Consider the following 19,794-nt stretch of genomic DNA (forward strand, 5'->3'; position numbering starts at 1 on the left):
GCATACACTGTATATGGACTTTTTCTATTGTGTTATTGACTGTATGTTTGTTTATTCCATGTGTAACTCTGTGTTGTTGTTTGTGTAGCACTGCTTTGCTTTATCTTGGCCAGGTCGCAGTTGTAAATGAGAACTTGTTCTCAATTAGCCTACCTGATTAAATAAAGGTGAAATAAATACTTGCCAAGGGATGGAGGGAGAGACAGACAGAGATAGATTGTGTGTGTGTGTGTGAGAGAGAGAGAGATGCTTTGCCTTTGAGTTGTTATTGGATCCAAGAGACCATAGTTTCTTACCTTCACAGTATTTTCTGGTTGAACAATACAATGAAGATAGATCAGATCCTTCACCTTTCTGATTTCACTATTTAATGCACCTCTAAGAATAGTGCATTTAAATGCCTTTATACATTTCTGATGAAATTGATAAACAAATAGGGATTTTTTTTTTTGTATTTTGACTGCACAAATGACATTTCATCGTATTTTCATGATGTGGAAAAATATAAAAAGCACTTCAATACGACTATTCTATAGTCCCATTTTGCAAGAGGAAATGCGAACTCTCGCTCATTCTATACAGTGCACACATATGATGCAATGCCCAGAACGGATATGTAGCCTGCTTGAGTAAAATGTAAGCATCACTTAATACCGATTATATTGAATTCAATTATAGCAGACTGCTATCGAGCACGTCAAAGAAATGAATGCGATGACGCAATGAGTTAAGTGGGCGGAGACTGGTCAGGCAAAAGGAACCATGGCTTCCGTGCAAGCCGAGGTAAGCATATTTACATCAAGATTGGTTTCCTGCAGCTGTGTGTTTTTGTATGACTATGTGGGCTTGCCCGTTTCAACAACTGTTGTAGTTTTAGGTCAAGAAACTTAAACGAGGATAAATGTTGTGAGACCTCTGCTTTCATTAAATTTCAAACTGCCCGCCCGGTACTGTCAATTCTGAAACCCTGCTTTTGTGTCGGTAGGGCAATTGAATGTGCTTGTATCGCTAAGGAGGATGCACTGCCCCGGAATCTGAATTGGGCATGTTGATGCATTCAGCTTTGTTCAGTCATACAAGTTCCAGGGCCTTGTCGCCATCCGGCTCTCCAGCTAGCTAGTGTTTTACCTGTGCAAACCACGAAACTCACATTATTACAATTGGTTTAACTCTTGCATAACTATTGCAATGATTTTTCTACACCTTTTTTGGGGCATTTTCTATTGCGAGAGTAATTCGTTTTCCCACTGTTTCCCACAATATGCGGGAGCTGCTAGCTAGCTGCTTAGCTTAACGTTAGCTAACAAGTTAGCTTTTTGTAATATTAACGCGCTGCCTAACGTTATATATTAATCGAACTTGGATAACTGTATTGGGGTCCAAACAAGGCTCTGGTCCAAGGATGTAGCTATCGTTGATATACGTTATTGTTTTTCACGTTTATTAACGAAGTAACTAGCATTATTCCGGTTAGTGTATAATTTCAAATTCCCTCTCAAATCAACCGACTACCATAGCTGGTGCTGGCTGCACGAGACATCAAAAGTTTAATACAACTCGACAATGGAGCTCCATCCCCAGTTAACCAGCTAGTACATTTGAGATCCAATACAACACAACTATGATAGGAATCTAGTTGCTTTTTAAATTATAGCTAAGGTAACGCTACATTAGAGCAACGCTTGTAGTATGCACAGGGAAGCATACGGGTTTGTTAGCTAGCTATGTACAGGGTAGCCAAATAAACTAGAGTACAGTAACAAGTTGCTTGGTCCAGCAGACAGTGGCTCGTTGCGGGACTAAACAAAGTAACAAGCATACGGATTTGTTCAAATTAAGCCAGAAGTGACTGCAGCTGGTAACATTGTTGCACGCACTTCCAAACACCCTCAGTGTTGACTGAACCAACAAGGTCGAATGGTTAGCTTACGGGTCGTAGAAATGTAATTTGATCAATATGTAAACAGACTCAGGTAATATCAAGTGGTCCCTCTTGGAGAAGTGGGTATATTCCATTTCCCCCCCCCAAAATGGCCCGCCCAGCGAAGGAAAGTGCGCTGTGTGAAAAATTCTGTGACATACACTGACTGACCTAAAATGATATATCCCATATTGGTCTTTTACAATCAGGCCAACCCAAGATGTACTGTGCAGTAGGCTAATAGTAGTACCTATTATTGAAACAGATCAACTTGAGTCAGAAATTCACAGGTTTCAGATTTTCCCCCCAAAATTCAGGCTTTTGTTCTTAGTCACACTTTATTTATTTGTAGAAAAACAAAATGGTATGTTCTAAGTCCATAGCAATGCTTAAACCAGATCAGGAGACCATTTTAGGGAAAAATCTAAGAAATGTAGATTTTAGTAAAGTTACCCTTTAATTCAAGTGTGAAAGCACCTAGCACTGTTTGGCTAGCAGTGTTTTTGTAGCACATGAGTGAGTTTGCAAAATAAATGGCCACTGGATTAATGCAAATAATTATATCATTCTGACAGACAGGGATGTGTTCTAATGGTTTACTTTCAACTTTCTTTCATTGTCTAGCAGCCAAAGGAATTATCCCAGTCATATTAGCAACCCATGGTAGTTATTGCATCTTTAAATCCCCCTTCTTTCTATTGGACATTTCCATCTCTGCATGAAACCGCTTGCATGTGCGGTGCGCATTTTATGAATGTGTTTTCTCGCAAATTGCATTTGTGTAGGTCTACTGCCATGTGTACATTGCTGCGCCTAAAATGTGAATAAATAATATTTGATCAACTTTTTAAGCTAAACTGTCCAATCGGTTCCATCAGCCCTATAAATTGATAGTGTTTACCGCCACTACACTAATTTGATACGTATCAGTGGGGATTAAGAAGTGAGTATACGCAATGCCCACTGAATAACTGGGTATACGGCGTGTACCTGCGTTTACCCTCCACTACACCACTGGTAATATCTACTCAAGAACTCTCATGTACATTTCATTTGCAATTTTGTGACAATCCACTGTTATCTGACAGAGGGAGCTCGAATTATGTTTCGCTCGAGGACAGTCTCCTTCAACACTCCCCGACAGCTTCCTTCCATTGAGAGGTGGCACTCCTCAGTCCTCTCCATCTGTTTGAAAATGCCAATGCCAATTCTGTGAGGGACAACATGCATCTGGCTTGTTGACAGGGAGGAATCTTCTAATCTGAGGTTGTCGTCTTCTGCACCCAAAGATCCATTCATTATAGCTCCAGATCCACATAGCCAACATATGCTTTTTTCTTGCAGACAATAGCCTACACATGCCAGTAATAACCACACACACCATGCCCATTGCATTTGCTTTGGCAGGGAACACAGAGGAACGGATGTTGTTAATGTTTGTTTATACTAGCCTCTGAATCAAATAGTTCATGGTTTACTGACATGTTGCCATATTTTACTTTGCTTTGAATATTAGTATTGTGAGTGTGTAGACCTAAATTGTGATTGAAGTCCCTGGTGATGGGACGCTAAGAAGAGCCCTAGAGCCTGCTTTGTTGTTTGAGCCAGATAAGGGGGGAGCCTGACCAAATGTATCCAAAATTGACTTTATTTTGACCCTGTGGTAGTTGTTGCAGCCATTAGCAGGCATTTTGGAGGAGAGCATTGGAAAACATTAGTGGAGAGAATTATAAAACAAATTATTCTTCAACCCAAATGTTCTTTACAGAAGTCAAATGTTGGAAAGAGAAGCGGATTGATGATACAAGAAGGTCGGACTGTTGACTTGCGGTGGTGTGGGTAAACGTGAATGCCTCTGGACTGGCAAATTCCACTTCTTGCTCATCGTTAGCCACGGAAGCTAGTTCTTCCCTGCAGTCTTCCCCCTCTCTCTGTCAGTTGTTGGGCATCAGTGAGCATGCTCAGCGCTGAGCTCTGCTGCTCCTGTTGGATAGACAGGGTACTGGGCAGAGCTGACAACTAGGCCTCTGGCCTTAACAGGAACGACCGGCTCTTTATGGCGTCAGCTCGGCTCCTTGAAGGCACGGCATCTCTGTTGCTGACAAAGGTATGGTGTACTGTGGTGAGGGGGGAGTAACATGGTGGGGGCCACATTACTGCAACCTTATACTGGGCCTCTGACTCTGTTTTAGGGGAATCCTTGCTCATTATTTCTCTATGCATCACTCATGTTGTAGTTATCACAGTATTCTATTTTTAATTTGTCAGGCAACTGGTAAATCATTTAATAGCCACCTGGCCTCAAGCTGTATGTATGTAGCCTATTGTTTGTGATGTGCAGGTAGGATATGTGTAGATATGGGTTTAGCTAGTTCCAGTGTAGATATGGGTTTAGCTAGTTCCAGTGTGAGGTGGCTGAAGTGCCTTCGACTTATCTCAAATGGCGAAGGAGTGGGTGAACTGGCCGATCTGGGATGTGTCTTGTGCTCTCTCTCATTGGATAGAAGACTGATGGGGGAAAAACCCTGATCTTCCTTGTTTTGGGGTCATGATGGAGCACGCAGCTTATCATCTACAAAGATCCTACTCTTGGTGGGAAAACATGTGATGCCTCTTTTTGGTGGAACACTTATTTGATGGTGAGGCCTCTTTAGTTCAGGCTATTCTGATTAAATAAGTCCAGCGGCAGTGCAATACTTGAATGGAAAGTGAATACTGCTGTGTTCTACAGATTATTTGCATTGCAATGCAAACAATTTCATCAATGTCATTTGAGTTAGATGCAGTCGGAACAAATCATAATGCAGTTGCCAACACCATTCAGGTTGTCGGTGGGCGATAAATCCACTTAGTGTTAAACTATACAAAACAACAGACAATGACCCATATGGACTCCTTAGTTTTAGGCCTACCTCAGAACAGTTTATCCAGTGTTTAAAAATAATAATAATGAAGAATTGGGAACTTCTTTGCCCTTGGAGGGTGAAGGGTTCAAGTTTGTGACTGGAAAGTGGTTCTTGCATTAAGATAATGTAGGGTAGTATAATTAGTATTTTTGTGCTTTGTTAAAGGGAAATCATTGTTCCAAAGAAGGTAATGGCTTACTGTTTTAGTACGGTGCAGCACCAAAATAATCTGTTCTTGTTAGGTACGTGATTAATATTTATGCTATTTTATAGGCTATCTATAAATGTACGCTAGGCCTAGTATCAGAGACTTGGCCAGAGACACTGTTTCCCTAATTTTCGACAAAGAAAATATTTTCTGACATCCTAAATCTTTTTGATGTGTTTAGGCCTTTGCAGTAAATGATCTTTTAGATTGTGTCACCGGTTGATGCCAGTGATTGAAATCATCCAGTAAAATTTGATGATTTTATAACTAGACATTCACATTCTGAAATGTGGTAAACCCCTTGACAGTTTTCCCATTGCCCATTGTTTTCTCTTGATATCGTTTCACGAAATGGCTGCAATGTTTTTTTCCCTCTTCCTTCTCCATGAAAAAAGCAGGGCTCCATCTGAGCATGCCCAGTAAAGGCCATGTCAGAGCTTTCTACCGAGAGTTGGTCATGTGACCTGAGCTGGGACAGTGCATGTGTGGGAAGCTAGATGTTGAGTGTGGAGCTCTACTTTCGCCCTTTTCCTCCTCCTCCATTGATGGTGATTCACTGCTTTATCCATGTACTTCAATGGTTGCCTGGGGGCGAACTTGAAAGAAAAGGATGGGATTATTACAATCTCCATTTTTATGTCTCTTCTAATGGGGCTTGCCCAGATGGATCTCAGTTGTCTTTTTAAATAGTTTGTAAATTGACAGCCTCCTTAATTTCTGTCTTTTTTTTGGAAGCTAAACCCCATGATTCATTCATTGATTCATTAATTAAGCTAATCGATTGAATTTTGTCAAGGTTCCACAGACTTGGCCATGTCTTTTACCTGTAGACCGGAAACGCTCAGGTTTATCAATCAGGATAACCAGATCCCCAGCAAGACTTGATCAGCTAGCGATAGCCTAGTATGTGTCTGGCTAAGCCATATTCCTGTGAATGACTGAGGGACTATCCTCTGAATGCTCCATGTAGAGGGGCCTCAAATCCATATCCACCCCAGGAGCTCAGCTCAGCAGGGACAGGGAAGCGGAAGCCCAGTGTTCCCCTCTGACTCTTTGAATTAGTTAATGAGGACATCAGGCATTCTGTCTTTGTATTAGTCGGGTTGATTTGGGAAAGGCCTTAGTTCCGAATGAACAGCATTGATGTTGTTTACTAATCTAGCTGAATTGTATGCTGTCTTCAAATACAGTCTGTTGAACATTGTAATCCTGAGAATCAACCAATTGTGAGGTATTCTATTGGAGTTGAGGGGTTAACTAACCTGGGTGGTGGCAGACTAGAGTGGGATGGAAACTGTCAGAATGTAGAAGTCTTTGTCAAGCCCTTTTCTTAAAGGCTGTTAGCATGACACCAGTCACCAGTTTTTGGAGAATTTATTGAAGAGTACTAGTGACATCTGGTAGCCTCTCGTCATATGTGTGCATAGGTTGTACTAATTTTAGTGGCCATAGTCAGAAGAGATGAGGACTAAATGTCTCACTGGCAGTGGGCCCCGGCTTTCCGTGGGCGTGTGGTAGCATACACTGCTGCGAGTAGACTAACAGAACTCCTATTATGGCCTCAGTTTCTATAATACTGAATTCTTTCTCTTTCTTTCTTGCTCTTGCTTTCTTCCTGCGTCGGCTCTATCGTGGTATAAGAAAATACATTGATTCCTGTCCAACAGAAAACACGAAACAGATTTTTCTTTGTGGGATGTAAGATTTTGAAATATGGTGTTGTGTGGGTTTAAGATCGTTGTTTGATTTTTGTGGAAAGGGACTGCTGAGGTTTCTCAGATCTTACTCCATTGCCTGCCACTTAGCTCGTTCATAGAGCTTCAAAATGGCTGAGATGCCTACTGAGCATGCTCGGTAGACTGCCTCACTGCTTTGTGGTGCCATGTTGAGGGCCTGACAACAGGACAGCGTGAACACAGGGCTGTAGAAGCAATGAGCACGATTGAGTTCCCACCCTATGTAGCTAATAAACTTAACATGTTCTGGAGAGAGGTTTGTCATTAATAAAATGTGTCGGAAAATTCCAGCCTCCACTTGTAACAGGGAATCTCAGAATAGCTCTGACATTCTGAAAGGCTTATGTGCCAGATCTGGAGTGTCCTTATCAAACTATCTCTGATAAATTAATAGCCTATTTTCATATCTTCCATTGATATCCTTGCCACTTCAACTTGGTGTTAAACAATACATTTTTTGTGTTTTCATTTACCACAACAAATTCAAATGCATTACTCTGGAGAGGAGGGGAAAACAATAGTGGATGTGTGCATATCAAATCAGAGAAGGACCCTGGCCGGTATTATTGTGATATGGGTGGTAGTTTCCCCGACTCTTCTGGGCGGTATTGTGTGGTGTTTCCCTGTGGTCTTCAGCCTGAGGATAATATAAGGAATGAATTCAGTGGTCTGAGAAGAAGCCTTGATACCTTCCATCCTTTCAGAGGGAGAAGTGCAGATAGCATGGGAGAAAAACAGGGGGAGATCCTGACTACACAGATAGTGTATTACACCTCTCAAAAGAAGAGGTGGACCAGTCACTCAGCAATGTAAATCAATATTCTCAAAAACCTGACCCCCCCCCCCCCCCCCCAGGCAACACAGTGACTAGGGTCTGGTTTCAATGATGGACTCTTTTGACCTAAAAGAACTACGTCACTGCCTATGTTGATAAGGGAAAAAAACTATCCTGGGGACTCTCCCAACAAATCAGAAGGCAGACATGCCAGAACGTTGTGATTAAAAACCAAAGTTTGCTATCAATCCTGCTAGCTACTTTTTTGTATTTTATTCAAGAGGATAAAGTAGTGACGTTGGCTTGACATAGTTCTATGCCAGAAGATTCCACCACTGAAACAAGATCCAAGTTACTTGCCTAAGGAAGTGTTAAACAAGCTATTGAAGCAATGGGATTGGATTAGATCCTTTTTGTTGTTGTTATGAATTACAACCAAACAGAAAAATTATTGCGCCCGAAGGTAGCGACATCATCGGCAGTCCACATACTTCGACGTCTTTTTGATTTGGTTCTAGTCTAGCTTAATTTTTCACAGAGATTGTCCTCACCCCCAAGCTTTCTCCTATGGCTTGTTCGCCATTTTATTTAATTTAGAATTCACATGAGATTGTTTGCTTCAAGGGTCATGTCACAGAACAGTTCGCTAGATGCCTTTTTCTGACCTCTCCTAGCCGATACAGTGAAGTGGGCGTCCATCATTTCCACAGGTACATTACAGTAGGCCTATCTGTTGAAGAGTTGGCTTGGCCTGATGGCCAATTGTGGCTCAGTTCATAGGTCATGGTGCTTGCAACGCCAGGGTTGTGGGTTAAATTCCCAAGGAGACCAGTATGAAAAAGTAATACATGTAGGCACTTTCTACTGTAAATCGCTCTGGATAAGAGCGTCTGCTGAAAGATTAAAATGTAGAGGTGAGATGGCTGAGAATCGCTCCCATACTAGTTACATTTTTGCCTCTCTCCTCGCGGGCTCTGTTTTAAAGGAGAACAGTGTTGATTGAGGTTTTAAGAAGCTGACTCGCGGGCACACAGCTCTCCTCTTTGGCCCCTTGCTTAGCGACCATTTCTCACTTTTGGTTGTTGCTGTTCCTGAAATGGCTGTCCGCGCACAGGTCGCGAGAGAGGGGGAAAAAAAGAGGAGCCACTGATTTGAACTGACTGCGCATGTTCTGTGGAAGACCTCTGGAGAGAGGGACCGACAGAGGGAGCTGCTGGGTCACATGACCAACGAGTTGAATGTCTGCATGCGAGGAGGAAAAGGAAAAGAGGAATAATCCGTTGGAGACTCCCGCTCCTCTCTTGCACCCACACTCTCTCCACCACTCCTCAATGGAGGCCATCAGGAGAAAGCAGGTATGATGCCTACTGCAAGTGCATATTTACCACAGGGAAGGGGACGGTAGCCTATTCTGGGCTGTGAAGCCAGTCTTCAGAGTCCATGACAGCAGGCTTGAACAGAGAGTTTGATCAGTAATCAAGGCTTTTTCAGCCTGATGTGATCTGTGACTGGAGCATTTCAAATGGCAGCAAGCCGCTACTCCCCTATGGTGAAGTGGTTAGTAATGCACTGTGTTCACCTGGGTCAGGTGTTAGAAGAATGGCTATTTGAATCTCGCCAAGGTGTTTTGTGGGTCCTGCTGTCTGGGAAATGTCCATTGATTGATAGCTGTGTTTGGAGCATTGACACAAGGGAAAGGAGTATGCTACAGTAGGCTGGAGATGAATGCACTCAGGACAGTGGTCCGACTTCTTGGAAATCTCAAATGGTGTTCCTCCCTGGCTGTCCGGCAGGCACTCCAGGACTCAGACCCATCCTCGTTTCACTCCTCTCTCTCTCTCCTTCCTTCACTTTCTCTTTGCAGCCCTACCCTCTCCTCCAGGAAAGGGCCAAGGAGGTACCTCAGGGATAATGTCCCATATGGTAAAATACACACTGGAGAGAAACAGAAGAAAGATGAATGACTGCATCCTGTGCAATAGTCAGACTCAGGTCTTACAGTACCGTAGCCTCAGTACTGTTCCGCACCATCTTCAGTATCCAGTGTGATGGTGCCTGCATTTTGCACTCTATAATGGCTTTGCAACAGTAGTTGATTTTTTTCTTCACAAGTCCAAATTCCTTACTTTTTGTTCATGCTGCCGTCTTGTGAATTTAATAATACAAATCATCCATCTTCGAGGAAAAAGGAGGCAATCTTCAAGGCGTTGATGGTCATTGCTCAATAGCTGTTTTACCCTTTTGTTAATGCTTCTTTTGTTTAGGGTGTTGCTCTCTTGGTCTCTGGGCAGTTTTGACACCTGTGATAGGAGGAAGCTAGATTGTTGTTTACATTGCTAGGCTATATTAGTAGATTTCAACAGCTAGACAAGCCTTATTCAGGGGGCTGGCGTCAGAACCCACAACCCAAGATAGACTTTAGTCATGTAGCTAGCTGTGTTCTAATAGCTATAGGGTGCACTGACCTCACTGCCATTAGATTTATTTTAGAAAAATGTTTGGCAGATGCTGTTATTTTTAAATGACTGTCTGATATTAACATTTAGAAGTTGGTTTTGTTTTTTTAAAGTATGATTTATTTTGCATCCTTTTTTTTTTTTTTAAGGCTTTCATTATGCATTCACATTTTGTAATGATTCTGATATATTTGTCTATTCTCATGTTGGCTAATTATTTATTAGAACCCATAGGTGGATCTGCCTTGGAGCTCCCATCCCCCATCCACGTAAATCCTGGCCACATGTCCCCCACCTAGTGGAAAAATGCAGCGTTGGCCACGTTGTGTCAGTAAACAATCTGGTTAGGAAATGGCGGAGATCTGCAGACGGCCCTCTCTCTCTCTTCCCTCCCCCTCCTTCTCTCTCCAATGAGCAAGTTCCCTTTTCACCCACTAGGGGCAGGACTGAGGACATAGAGAAGCACGATTTGAGAAGGTTTCTTGAATCTATGAAGGGATATGAAAGGGTTTCTCCCCTCTCATACCTGTGTTGACCACACACCTTGGAATCTGTCTCTGGAACCCCTTCTCTTCTACCTGGTCTCATGTGAGAATACCTCAGAGATCCTTTTTCTTTGGGAGCCTCAGCCTCTGACAGTTATCAGCTTGCTCTTGGGTGCGAGTGTCTTAGACGAGCAAGTGCTTTAGATGAGCAAGACCAATTTTTCTCAGGACTGTTGAAAAAGCTAAATTACTAAATTACTATCTGTTTGTTTGATGTTGGAAGACTTTAGTCTATGTGATTGTGATTTTTCTTCCTCATAAAAAATCGAAGTGTCTCTAAATCGAAGACATTTCTCTCATAACCGAGAGGAGAGAGCAGGATAAGGCAGACTGCTCAGAATACCAATGGATTTGTCTGTGGATCCACTGAGCTATGTGTGGCAAGAGCTACAGACAGGCCACTACATTGTCAAGACATGCATGCATCTGCCTGACAGAGGACACCGGTGTCTTTGTCCACTGGGGTGTCAGTGGTTTTAGACAATTCCCACATCCCTTTGCTTAGACTTAAAACAAATAAGCCCATTGTTTGGGTTACTTTTCAAGTTTATTTGACTTGTTTTCTAGGGTGAATTATCAGCCTTGGCTCAATGTTCTGTCAGGTGGAGCTCCAGCGCAGGGTTTCATGGCAAAAACTCTCCTGAGTTTGTCGGTCAGACTCTGCTCTCCCCTCAAATCTAGCAGCTAGGCTGAGGTGTCTTTTAATCTGACAGGCATTGGCCAGGCTAATCCTGAAGGACACATTGGTTAGATAGAGGCCTCTTGTTTCAATCTAATGGGTCCTCTTCAGCTCCTGATGGTGGCAGGGTGCCAAGCGGTGGGGGCCATCCTCTGGCTGAGGGGACTGTGGGGGAGGTGGCCGTGGACAGCTGATGGAGTCTAATGCTAGGCTATATCCTCCAATACCAAAGCACTGCACAACCTTCCCACCCGTAGCCCACATAAGACTGTCTGTGTAATGGTTCCCCTGGTGGAGACTGAGAGAAGGGCATATTTTGTTGTTAGAGCCACATTAGGCAGACATTTTGTGGTGGCTTTAGAGGCAGGTGTCTGATGGGGCTTCCAATTGGTAGTGAGAGCTTTTGCGACGGGCCTGGGTCGTCGGGGGGGGGAAGGGGAAGATGGTGAATTTCCTCCCATTGCGGATCCCTCTGACCTGCTTCTTCTTCTGAGCTTTTCAGACGTTCTGTAACAGAAACAGAAATACAGGAAAACCTGTCGGTTTGAAAAGGTGGATCCACTGGTATAACTGCATGTGTCCTCTTCTTTATCTTCTGTCTGGTGTATCTGTTCTGTTTTTTTACCTGGTCTGGTTCATGGTGCCTGCTGTCTTTGTCCTTTGTTTGTTTTTGTCTGGTGCTGCTGAAGGAAGATTGCATTAGCTGCTAGTATTGAAAGAGATGGGCCGGGTACATGAGTGAAGAGGAGACAGAATAAGGCAAGGCAAACAAGAACATATTATGGATTGTTTCTTGTCCCTGCATAGGTCTTTACCATAATCATCGTAGTTGATTTGTGGTCCTAATGCTAACCTGAGTAATTTGGCCTTGTGTTACACTGTTACAATGTGATTGAGAACCCATTCTATCTGAATCTTTGAAGTATGCTGACAGTTGGTTGAGCATGAGGTGCTTTCTCTGGATGTTTGAAATGTTGGAGGTAAAGCCTTTCAGTAGGCAGCTCTCTGGAGGAGGAGAGGAGACACCGTTTGATTCCATTCCTATTGCAGAGCTCCTTACTGAGCAGCGGCTAAAACTGGGCCTTCAGCCTAACATGTCAGCAGAGTGTAGTCAGTGATGGTGAGGGCCAGAGAGAGGGAGCAGAGCACCTGGCCTTTCTTCCTGTTTGGCCTCGGTGGGTTAAAGAATGAGTCATCTGTAGTGTGGTGGTCCTGGATCCCACATGGGGAATTTCCCATAGTGAAGGTGTCTTTTGTACCGTGTCTGTCCAACCAGTGCCTGTCATTGGGGTTGTTCCATGTCATTTCAGCAAGCCATGACACCCATCATCTCAGATTGTTCTGAAATTCTTTCAATTTGAAACTAAATGATTGCACCCAAATTGTCCATTTCAATTCATAGGATTAATATAATATTCAATAAATATAGTACCCAACATCCAATTTGGACCTAACCTTTTCTTAACAGTGATTTAAGATGTGAGGAATCCAAATAAATGGTGAAAAGCCCATGGACCTCCCTACACCATGGCCACCCCAACGGCCACTATACAATTTCAGTTCTCTGTTTGTCAAGTAGTATCAAGCTGCTGCTTGGAGTTTATTCATGCTATGTAATGTATTCTCTGTGAATTTGGTGACGTCCTCCCCGGTCCGATTATTTCAAAATGTATTTAAAAAATAAAATAACATTAAATGTGCTATGCATTATGTGGGTTGAATGCTGTAACACAGCATAAATCAATTAATAAAAGTCCCATTTTAATCACATTACTGTACCTTAAATAAAATAGTTTTGTATATTACTTTTGTTTTATTTTATTATTTCTTTCCAAGTCATCTCATCTCTATAGAGCGCCTGCCTATCCTGTCAAACAAAATCACTATTTTAGTAGGCATACTTTTGGGACTGCTGAGTACCAAGTATCAATCACTTAGATAATGTGTTTTCAGGTATTTGTTTATTTGGATCCCCAATGCAGAAGCAGCAGCTACTCTTCCTGGGGTTCACAATTAAACACATAATATGACAAGTAACGAAACACTGATACACTGATAGACAAGGACAGTCACATTTTAAAATACCATGATATACAAACAATGCAACTAAAAAATAATACAAACAATGGAACAAAACAATGTGTGTGTCTGTGTCCCCTCGCGAAGCAGCTGCTCTCTATCGCACGTCTTCCGTCTCTTCTCTCCCTCTCCGTGTCTGCTCCACACACAGGACAAGTAGGCGCGCAATGGATTATGGTCATTGTTGTTAATTACAATGTGTTCTGTGCTAAACTAGGTAGAATATTGGCCTGTTGGACACTACAACTCCCTACTACATCCCACAGTTTGGGCTTGATCTGATTTGTCTCTAGAGAAACCGCGTTGTGCTCACAGAAAAAGCCTGAACTAAACTGAATTCAAATAGTTGAACCGACATTAGTCAATTAGTAAAAAAAAAAAAAAGCTGACGATTTCTGTTAATCGCACATTTTTTGTTGTTGAAAAATTGACTAGGGACTAAAATGTTGTGAGAACCCTAATAAAATAATACAATTATAAACCATTGCATGGTAGTTGTGTTTTTCAATACAATTATTAGCTAACATCTCTGTCATGTGATTGGCGACATTTACCATTAAACCCAACCGATTGCAAAACACTATACAGTGTGTGTGTGTTTGGGACATTTACCATTTGAAGAACATTGAAACCATTAGAACTGCTGTAGCCTAATGGTTTGCTTGTGCACCAGGAATGGTCTAACTAATCCAGACTTATTGAAGGGAATAAACCACAGACATGGGCTGTTTCCTGGACACAGATTAAGCCTAAGAAAAGGACAAACCGAATTGCTTTCATGGAGGACTGGCTTGACTTGTGAGGATGACCACAATATTTATTTTCATCATGAGCAAAATCTATTGGTTTTCTCCCCAAAATTGCAGAGAAAATGTTGTTATCCATTTAGTAAACGCAAGACACCAGAAAACGTGATGAATGTGGCAGGAACAGTGACATCTAGTGGGCAAAACATGGTACTTACACACTTATGGGGAAAATGCAAGCTGGGCTAATTTCTCTGAACAGGGGGGACATCACCATATTCACTAAGAATACATTACATAGTATGAATAAACAATACACCAAGCCGCAGCTTCATACTACTACTGGCCGTTGGTGGGCTTGGTGTGGGGTCCGTGGGTGGCTTTTGGCCATTTTTGTTTTGTTATTCCAAAAAAAATATTCATTGTTCGGAATAAGTTTTGTCCAATTCAGATGTTGGTACTATATTTATTGAATATTATATGTGTCCTATAAATGAAAATGCCAATTTGGGTCAGTCAATTAGCTTAATTTCTCAGAAAAAATTATATTTCAACAAAATAATGCTTGTACTTTTTTCAGGTGGAACAACCCATTAGGCTTTGTAGTGTTGTTCATAAGAGTTCTGTGTCTGTTATAGCCACACAGAGCTGCAGGCTATTTCAGCCATGGGGATCATAAACTTCACATAATACTTCAAGCTTAAAAATCTAGTGAAATTGTGGACATACTTAGGTTTATGAGTGCATTCTGTTGGTCTGTAACCTCTCTAAAAAGAGTAGGCCTGTATTTGGCGTAGCAAGGCTGTTAATTGTCCAGCACGCTTTTGTAGGCTATATGAAATTCTCTGACCATATAGCTGTGTTCTTGATGCTGGGCATGGAGTTAGCAGTGTGTGTGTGTGTGCTGTCAGCCCACAGGTCTGGCCGTAGGCAGATTGGGTAAAGGGGAGTCCATGGATGAGGGGATGGAATCACCTGGGGACCGAGAGGAGGAAGGAGGTGAGTTCATCTTTAAAGCCATTACAACTAAACATGGTAAGGTTTACTCCTAGTCTTCGTCTCTTGAGCTAGCCTAACATAAGACCATACTGTGACACTGACTGATATCTACTGTTCCAGACACATTGAGAGACGAGGAGGTAGCTGCCAGACTGGGATCCTCCCCCGGAGCAGAGGTGGAGCTAAACGGAACCTATGAGAGCGTAGAGGTGGGGAACGGACACCAGTCCCCCACCCCCCTGGTCTCCCAGGGCAACAAGTCTCAGGTGGTCATAGAGAATGGGACGTTGGAGACCGACCCACCTCACGGTTCCGTCACCGGGAGTAATGGATACATCCTCAGCAAGCAGCAGGAGGGGGTGTCTTCAACGGGGACAAGCTTGGTGGCTGCCCCACACAGGACTAGCTGGTTGCCTTCCGGCACCACAATGGTGGGACACACCACCACAACCTTCCTGTCCTCCGCAGCAGGGCACGCCCACAGTCCTGGCGCACTAAGAACTGACAACCACCAGGCCGGCTCCCCGTCGGGACAGGGGGGCTCAGACACAGAGACTAAAAATGGCACGTCCCCTAGTGACTCCCCTGCCCCGTCTCCGCTGTCCATCGCCATACACCGAGCACGCAAGACCATGTCCAGGCCAGCGTCCAACCAGACACTAAAGGTAGCTAGTATTAGCCTAGTAAAAAGAGAGTCGATGAATGGTTCAGGTATTTGAGTGAGACACATGAGTGAAATTCTACTAAAATATGAAGCATAGCCGCCTTTTGATTCACTAATATTTTCTTTATCGCCGTAGCTTCTAAACAGGGAATTAACAGAACCAAACGGTGCAGACGAGGAGAGTCAGAATGGACCAGAGGAGGAGAAGACATCCCACTCCCAGAACCAGCTACCTCAGAGCCAAAACGACATGCCGGCTGCAGCCACAGCCAAGTCCCAGACAGGTCAGCGAGACAGCACTGGGGCCTACAGTAGAGGGGAGAGGGTACAAGGAAAATAGCACACACAACAAAAATGTAATGGCAGTACTTTGCTTACTGGAGGCTATCTACTTATTTCAAGGCTGCAAAAGCCAGGGGAGTATGAATAAAAGCTGTTTGTACTGTGTTGTAGCGTAAGAGGTTCATGGCTTCTTGAGCTCAATTGATTGCTCTTTTCCAGCAGCGTCGGCATCGAGGAAGAAGAAAAGGAAGATGGGAACATACAGTCTGGTCCCCAGGAAGAAAACCAAAGTGCTGAGGCAGCTGACAGTGGTGGAGATGTTTAGTCAACTTCAACAATCAACTCAAAGCACACAGGTTTCATCTCTCCTCCATAGACTATCTTAACTGTTTTAGAATTGAATGGAAATTGGGAGGAAATGTATTAGAATCTGGATATTTGGCTGTCAGCATCACGTTGTAATATTTCTCTGCTCCCCCTCCCAGCCTAAAGAGGTAGCACATGTCAACGGGGAAAGGATGGAGAATGAGTCAGAGGAGGAAGATTTGGAAGATGGAGAGGAATGGGAGGAAGAGGAGGAGCAGGGTGGAGAGGAAGGTGTCCCCACGGGCCAGGAGAAGAGTCGAGCATCATGCCTTGCCCTTCAGGTTGAAATCTTAGTTTGTCTGTCTGCACCCCAGTTGAGAACCTTGATAAAATTATGCTTCTATAACATTCATAGATATCACAGGTTTAGAACCACAAATTAAGGTAGGAAATGCAATTAAATCCTTTTGCAAATGGCCAAACCTCTTTGACATTGTGTGATACTTGTCGGTTCAGGGAGAGGAGCCGGACTCTGAGGAATCAGCTGAAGAGGAAGAAGAGGAGAACGAGTCTGACTTGGTAAGATTACGCAACTATTTTCCCTTGATTGGAACGACATAAGTGAGTGTTTTTGTGAACCCAAACATTATCAAAGCACAATCTTGTCCTCAGTCATGCTGTTCCACCATCAGACTGAGGAGGGGTACATTGATTGTCATTGGAGAGAATACATCTCTCAAATGATCTGCTTACACACAGAGCTCGGAATCCAGCGTGAAGAAGAGATTGAAAAAGAAAGTAAAGGGAGACAACGCCTGGCTCCGGCCATCCAGGAAACGGAAAAGGAAGCCTAAGCCCAAGATTGAGGGACTCCCTGGTACAGTAACCCACCGCTCTGCCTTATGAGGACCATTATGGGAACATCTGAAGAGATCTCCTACCTTTGACTTTCTGCTCCCTGTGCTAGCTAACTCTACATCCCTTTCCAGGCACAGGACCCCAGCCTCAGGGGCAGGCAGGCCTCAATAAGGAGTACACAGAGGTTCCCCTCCACTTACTCAACCTCAAAGCCCAGGAGAAGCTGCTCTCCTCACTGCACACAGGTGAGTGATGCCACAGAGGAGTAGGTGATGGGGGAAATAAAAGGAAAGGGGGCTAGTTGTGAACTGAACTGCCTGTTGGTAAGAGAATTCCTCTCTGAGATTTTCCCATCCATAGACTCCCTTTTAATGTTTCTGAAGACTCCGAAATGGTCTTGGTTTTATGAGGCAAGGCCTCTGTCCTCCCTGACTGGTTCAGATGACTCATGAGAGCAGCACTGAGCGCCCCCTGGTGGTGATGTCTGTCATAGAAATATAAAATCTGATAATTAAGAGTCTGGAACTGTACCACTATTGTAGCTCTTTGCAGTCTGTATCTTTATAAATTCATCTCTATAAACTCTTGGAAAGCGCATTAAACCTGTAAGTAAGGGTCATATTGACATCTCTCGGGTGAGCTGAGTGGATGGTCCTCTGTGCAGGAGTTTCTGGGGCTATGGGAAGTGTAGAGCCAGATATGGTGCAGGAGCTGCCACTCTGCAGCTGTCGCATGGAGACGCCCAAGAGTCGGGAGATCCTCACGCTGGCCGACAGGAAGTGCATGGCCACGGAGAGCGTCGACCAACAGGTGAGCCTTGATGCTTGGCCTCATCATATTTTTGCACGTATCCCATTCCCTATGTCTTTGGCTTCGTCCTGATTATCCACCCCTTTCTCCCTTTTCAGCCTTTGTTTCTCACTCATACGTACCTCTTTCCTTCTCCTCACAGCTGAGCCGGTGTCAGAGTGCGGTTCTAAAGCATGAGATGATGCGTCCCTCAAATTCTGTGCAGCTGCTGGTGCTGTGTGAGGACCACCGGGCCGGCATGGTCAAGCACCAGTGCTGCCCCGGCTGTGGCTTCTTCTGCAGAGCCGTGAGTACTGGGACCTCCCTGGAGTGGGAATGGGCAAACACTGCATCTATTTCTGAGTGGAAAGGGTCTTCTAGTAAGCCAGGAAAAGCTCTTGGTCCTGATTATAGTGGTTAGGGGGAAAAAACCTGGCCCTACTTATAACACTGAACTAGCCAAGGCCTTTATATATTCTGTGATTATGGCCTTCAAAAACATTAAAACACTGGGATACTTCAATGGCGAACACACTGACCTGGCTGTGTATGTTTGGGTTGTAGGGTACCTTCATGGAGTGCCAACCGGACATCAACATCTCCCACCGTTTCCACCTGGCCTGTGCCTCGGTACTGAAGGGCCAGACCTTCTGTCCACACTGTGGGGAGGAGGCCAGCAAGGCCAAGGAGGTAACCATCGCCAAGGCCGACACAACCTCCACCGTGCCCGCCACACGTGCTGCATATGACCCTACCACGCCCAGGACCGCGGAGGGCAGGGCAGACACCACAACTGGAGGGTAGGTTCACAGCACTGTTGGGAATAATGGGGGGGGGCTTCCATTACAGTCAATAGCAGGTAAAGAAAGGAGCCAAATCCCACATTTTCATCAATACATCGTTTCCTCATATTATTTATTCCTTTCAGTCTGGGAAGATGACACTGGTATTTTCAACAGTATCACTCTTCTGTTGTAGTAATCAGGCATTTATCACCCTTCTGTGTGTGTTCCAGTCCATTCTGTCTCTCTGTGGGAGGTGATCTGGGTGGCCGAGCAGACAGCTCTCTCTCCATCCCACCCGAGCACACACTGGACACCACCTCCTTCCCTGGGGGCTCCAGAACCGGAGTACTGCCTCCTGCTGTGGGCATGGGGATCGGCATAGGAGTGGGCGCCGCCCCTAAAGAGACCTTGGAGAGCATCCTGCTGGCACTGGACACAGAGAAGTAAGACATTCTACCAAGACTCAGGGTTGAGAGGTTAAAAAGTGCTGCTCTACTATGCAACTGTTTGATTGTCCTGATTAGTATTTCACTCTCTCACTACCACCCTCTCACACTCTTAACCACTTTTAGTGTTACTAACAGGGTTTTGATCCAGCCTTTTATGCGAGTAGTCGATGCAGGATAAAAAAGATGGCACGACCTACCTGATGGAAACGGCACATTTGTCAGTGAACTTACCAAATGTCGACAAAACAAATGACGCTAGACAAGGTGGGATCTTTTTGTCTTAAAAAAATAATTATGCGAGAATAGTGGGGAAAGACTTCAAGCTGGTTGAGAGAATGCCAAGAGTGTGCAAAGCTGTCATGAAGGCAAAGGGTGGCCACTTTATAGAATCTCAAATATAAAATATATTTTGATTTAACACTTTGTTTTGGTTACTACATGATTCCATATGTGCTATTTCATAGTTTCGATGTCTTCACTATTATACAATGTAGAAAATAGTAAAAATAAAGAAAAACCCTAGAATAAGTAGGTGTGTCCAAACTTTTGACTGGTACTGTAAGTATTCAAACCCTTTGCTATAAGACTTGAAATTGAGCTCAGATGCATCC

The 19,794-nt window shown here is 43.8% G+C and overlaps 1 protein-coding gene across 5 annotated transcripts in view; it reads left to right on the forward strand.

Annotated features, from left to right (window-relative positions):
* The first annotated feature begins 660 nt into the window (after positions 1 to 660).
* ehmt1b (euchromatic histone-lysine N-methyltransferase 1b) overlaps positions 661 to 19,794 on the forward strand; it is a 28,689-nt gene continuing 9,555 nt past the window's right edge. Inside the window, exons 1-13 of one of the 5 annotated variants that reach the window (XM_014128384.2) lie at positions 661 to 783; positions 14,963 to 15,050; positions 15,171 to 15,715; positions 15,851 to 15,998; positions 16,216 to 16,352; positions 16,482 to 16,643; positions 16,819 to 16,881; positions 17,062 to 17,179; positions 17,292 to 17,405; positions 17,825 to 17,970; positions 18,113 to 18,256; positions 18,514 to 18,749; positions 18,965 to 19,177. In XM_014128384.2, the coding sequence (XP_013983859.1) occupies positions 763 to 783; positions 14,963 to 15,050; positions 15,171 to 15,715; positions 15,851 to 15,998; positions 16,216 to 16,352; positions 16,482 to 16,643; positions 16,819 to 16,881; positions 17,062 to 17,179; positions 17,292 to 17,405; positions 17,825 to 17,970; positions 18,113 to 18,256; positions 18,514 to 18,749; positions 18,965 to 19,177 (2,135 nt within the window). In that variant the 5' untranslated portion in view covers positions 661 to 762. Of the gene's footprint in view, positions 784 to 2,564; positions 2,585 to 3,848; positions 4,029 to 8,680; positions 8,902 to 14,962; positions 15,051 to 15,170; positions 15,716 to 15,850; positions 15,999 to 16,215; positions 16,353 to 16,481; positions 16,644 to 16,818; positions 16,882 to 17,061; positions 17,180 to 17,291; positions 17,406 to 17,824; positions 17,971 to 18,112; positions 18,257 to 18,513; positions 18,750 to 18,964; positions 19,178 to 19,794 lie in introns of those variants that run through there. The other 4 variants (XM_014128386.2, XM_014128383.2, XM_014128381.2 and 1 more) reach the window with 4 other exon arrangements.

Source organism: Salmo salar, chromosome ssa11, assembly GCF_905237065.1.
Source record: "Salmo salar chromosome ssa11, Ssal_v3.1, whole genome shotgun sequence".
Lineage (NCBI taxonomy): Eukaryota > Metazoa > Chordata > Actinopteri > Salmoniformes > Salmonidae > Salmo > Salmo salar.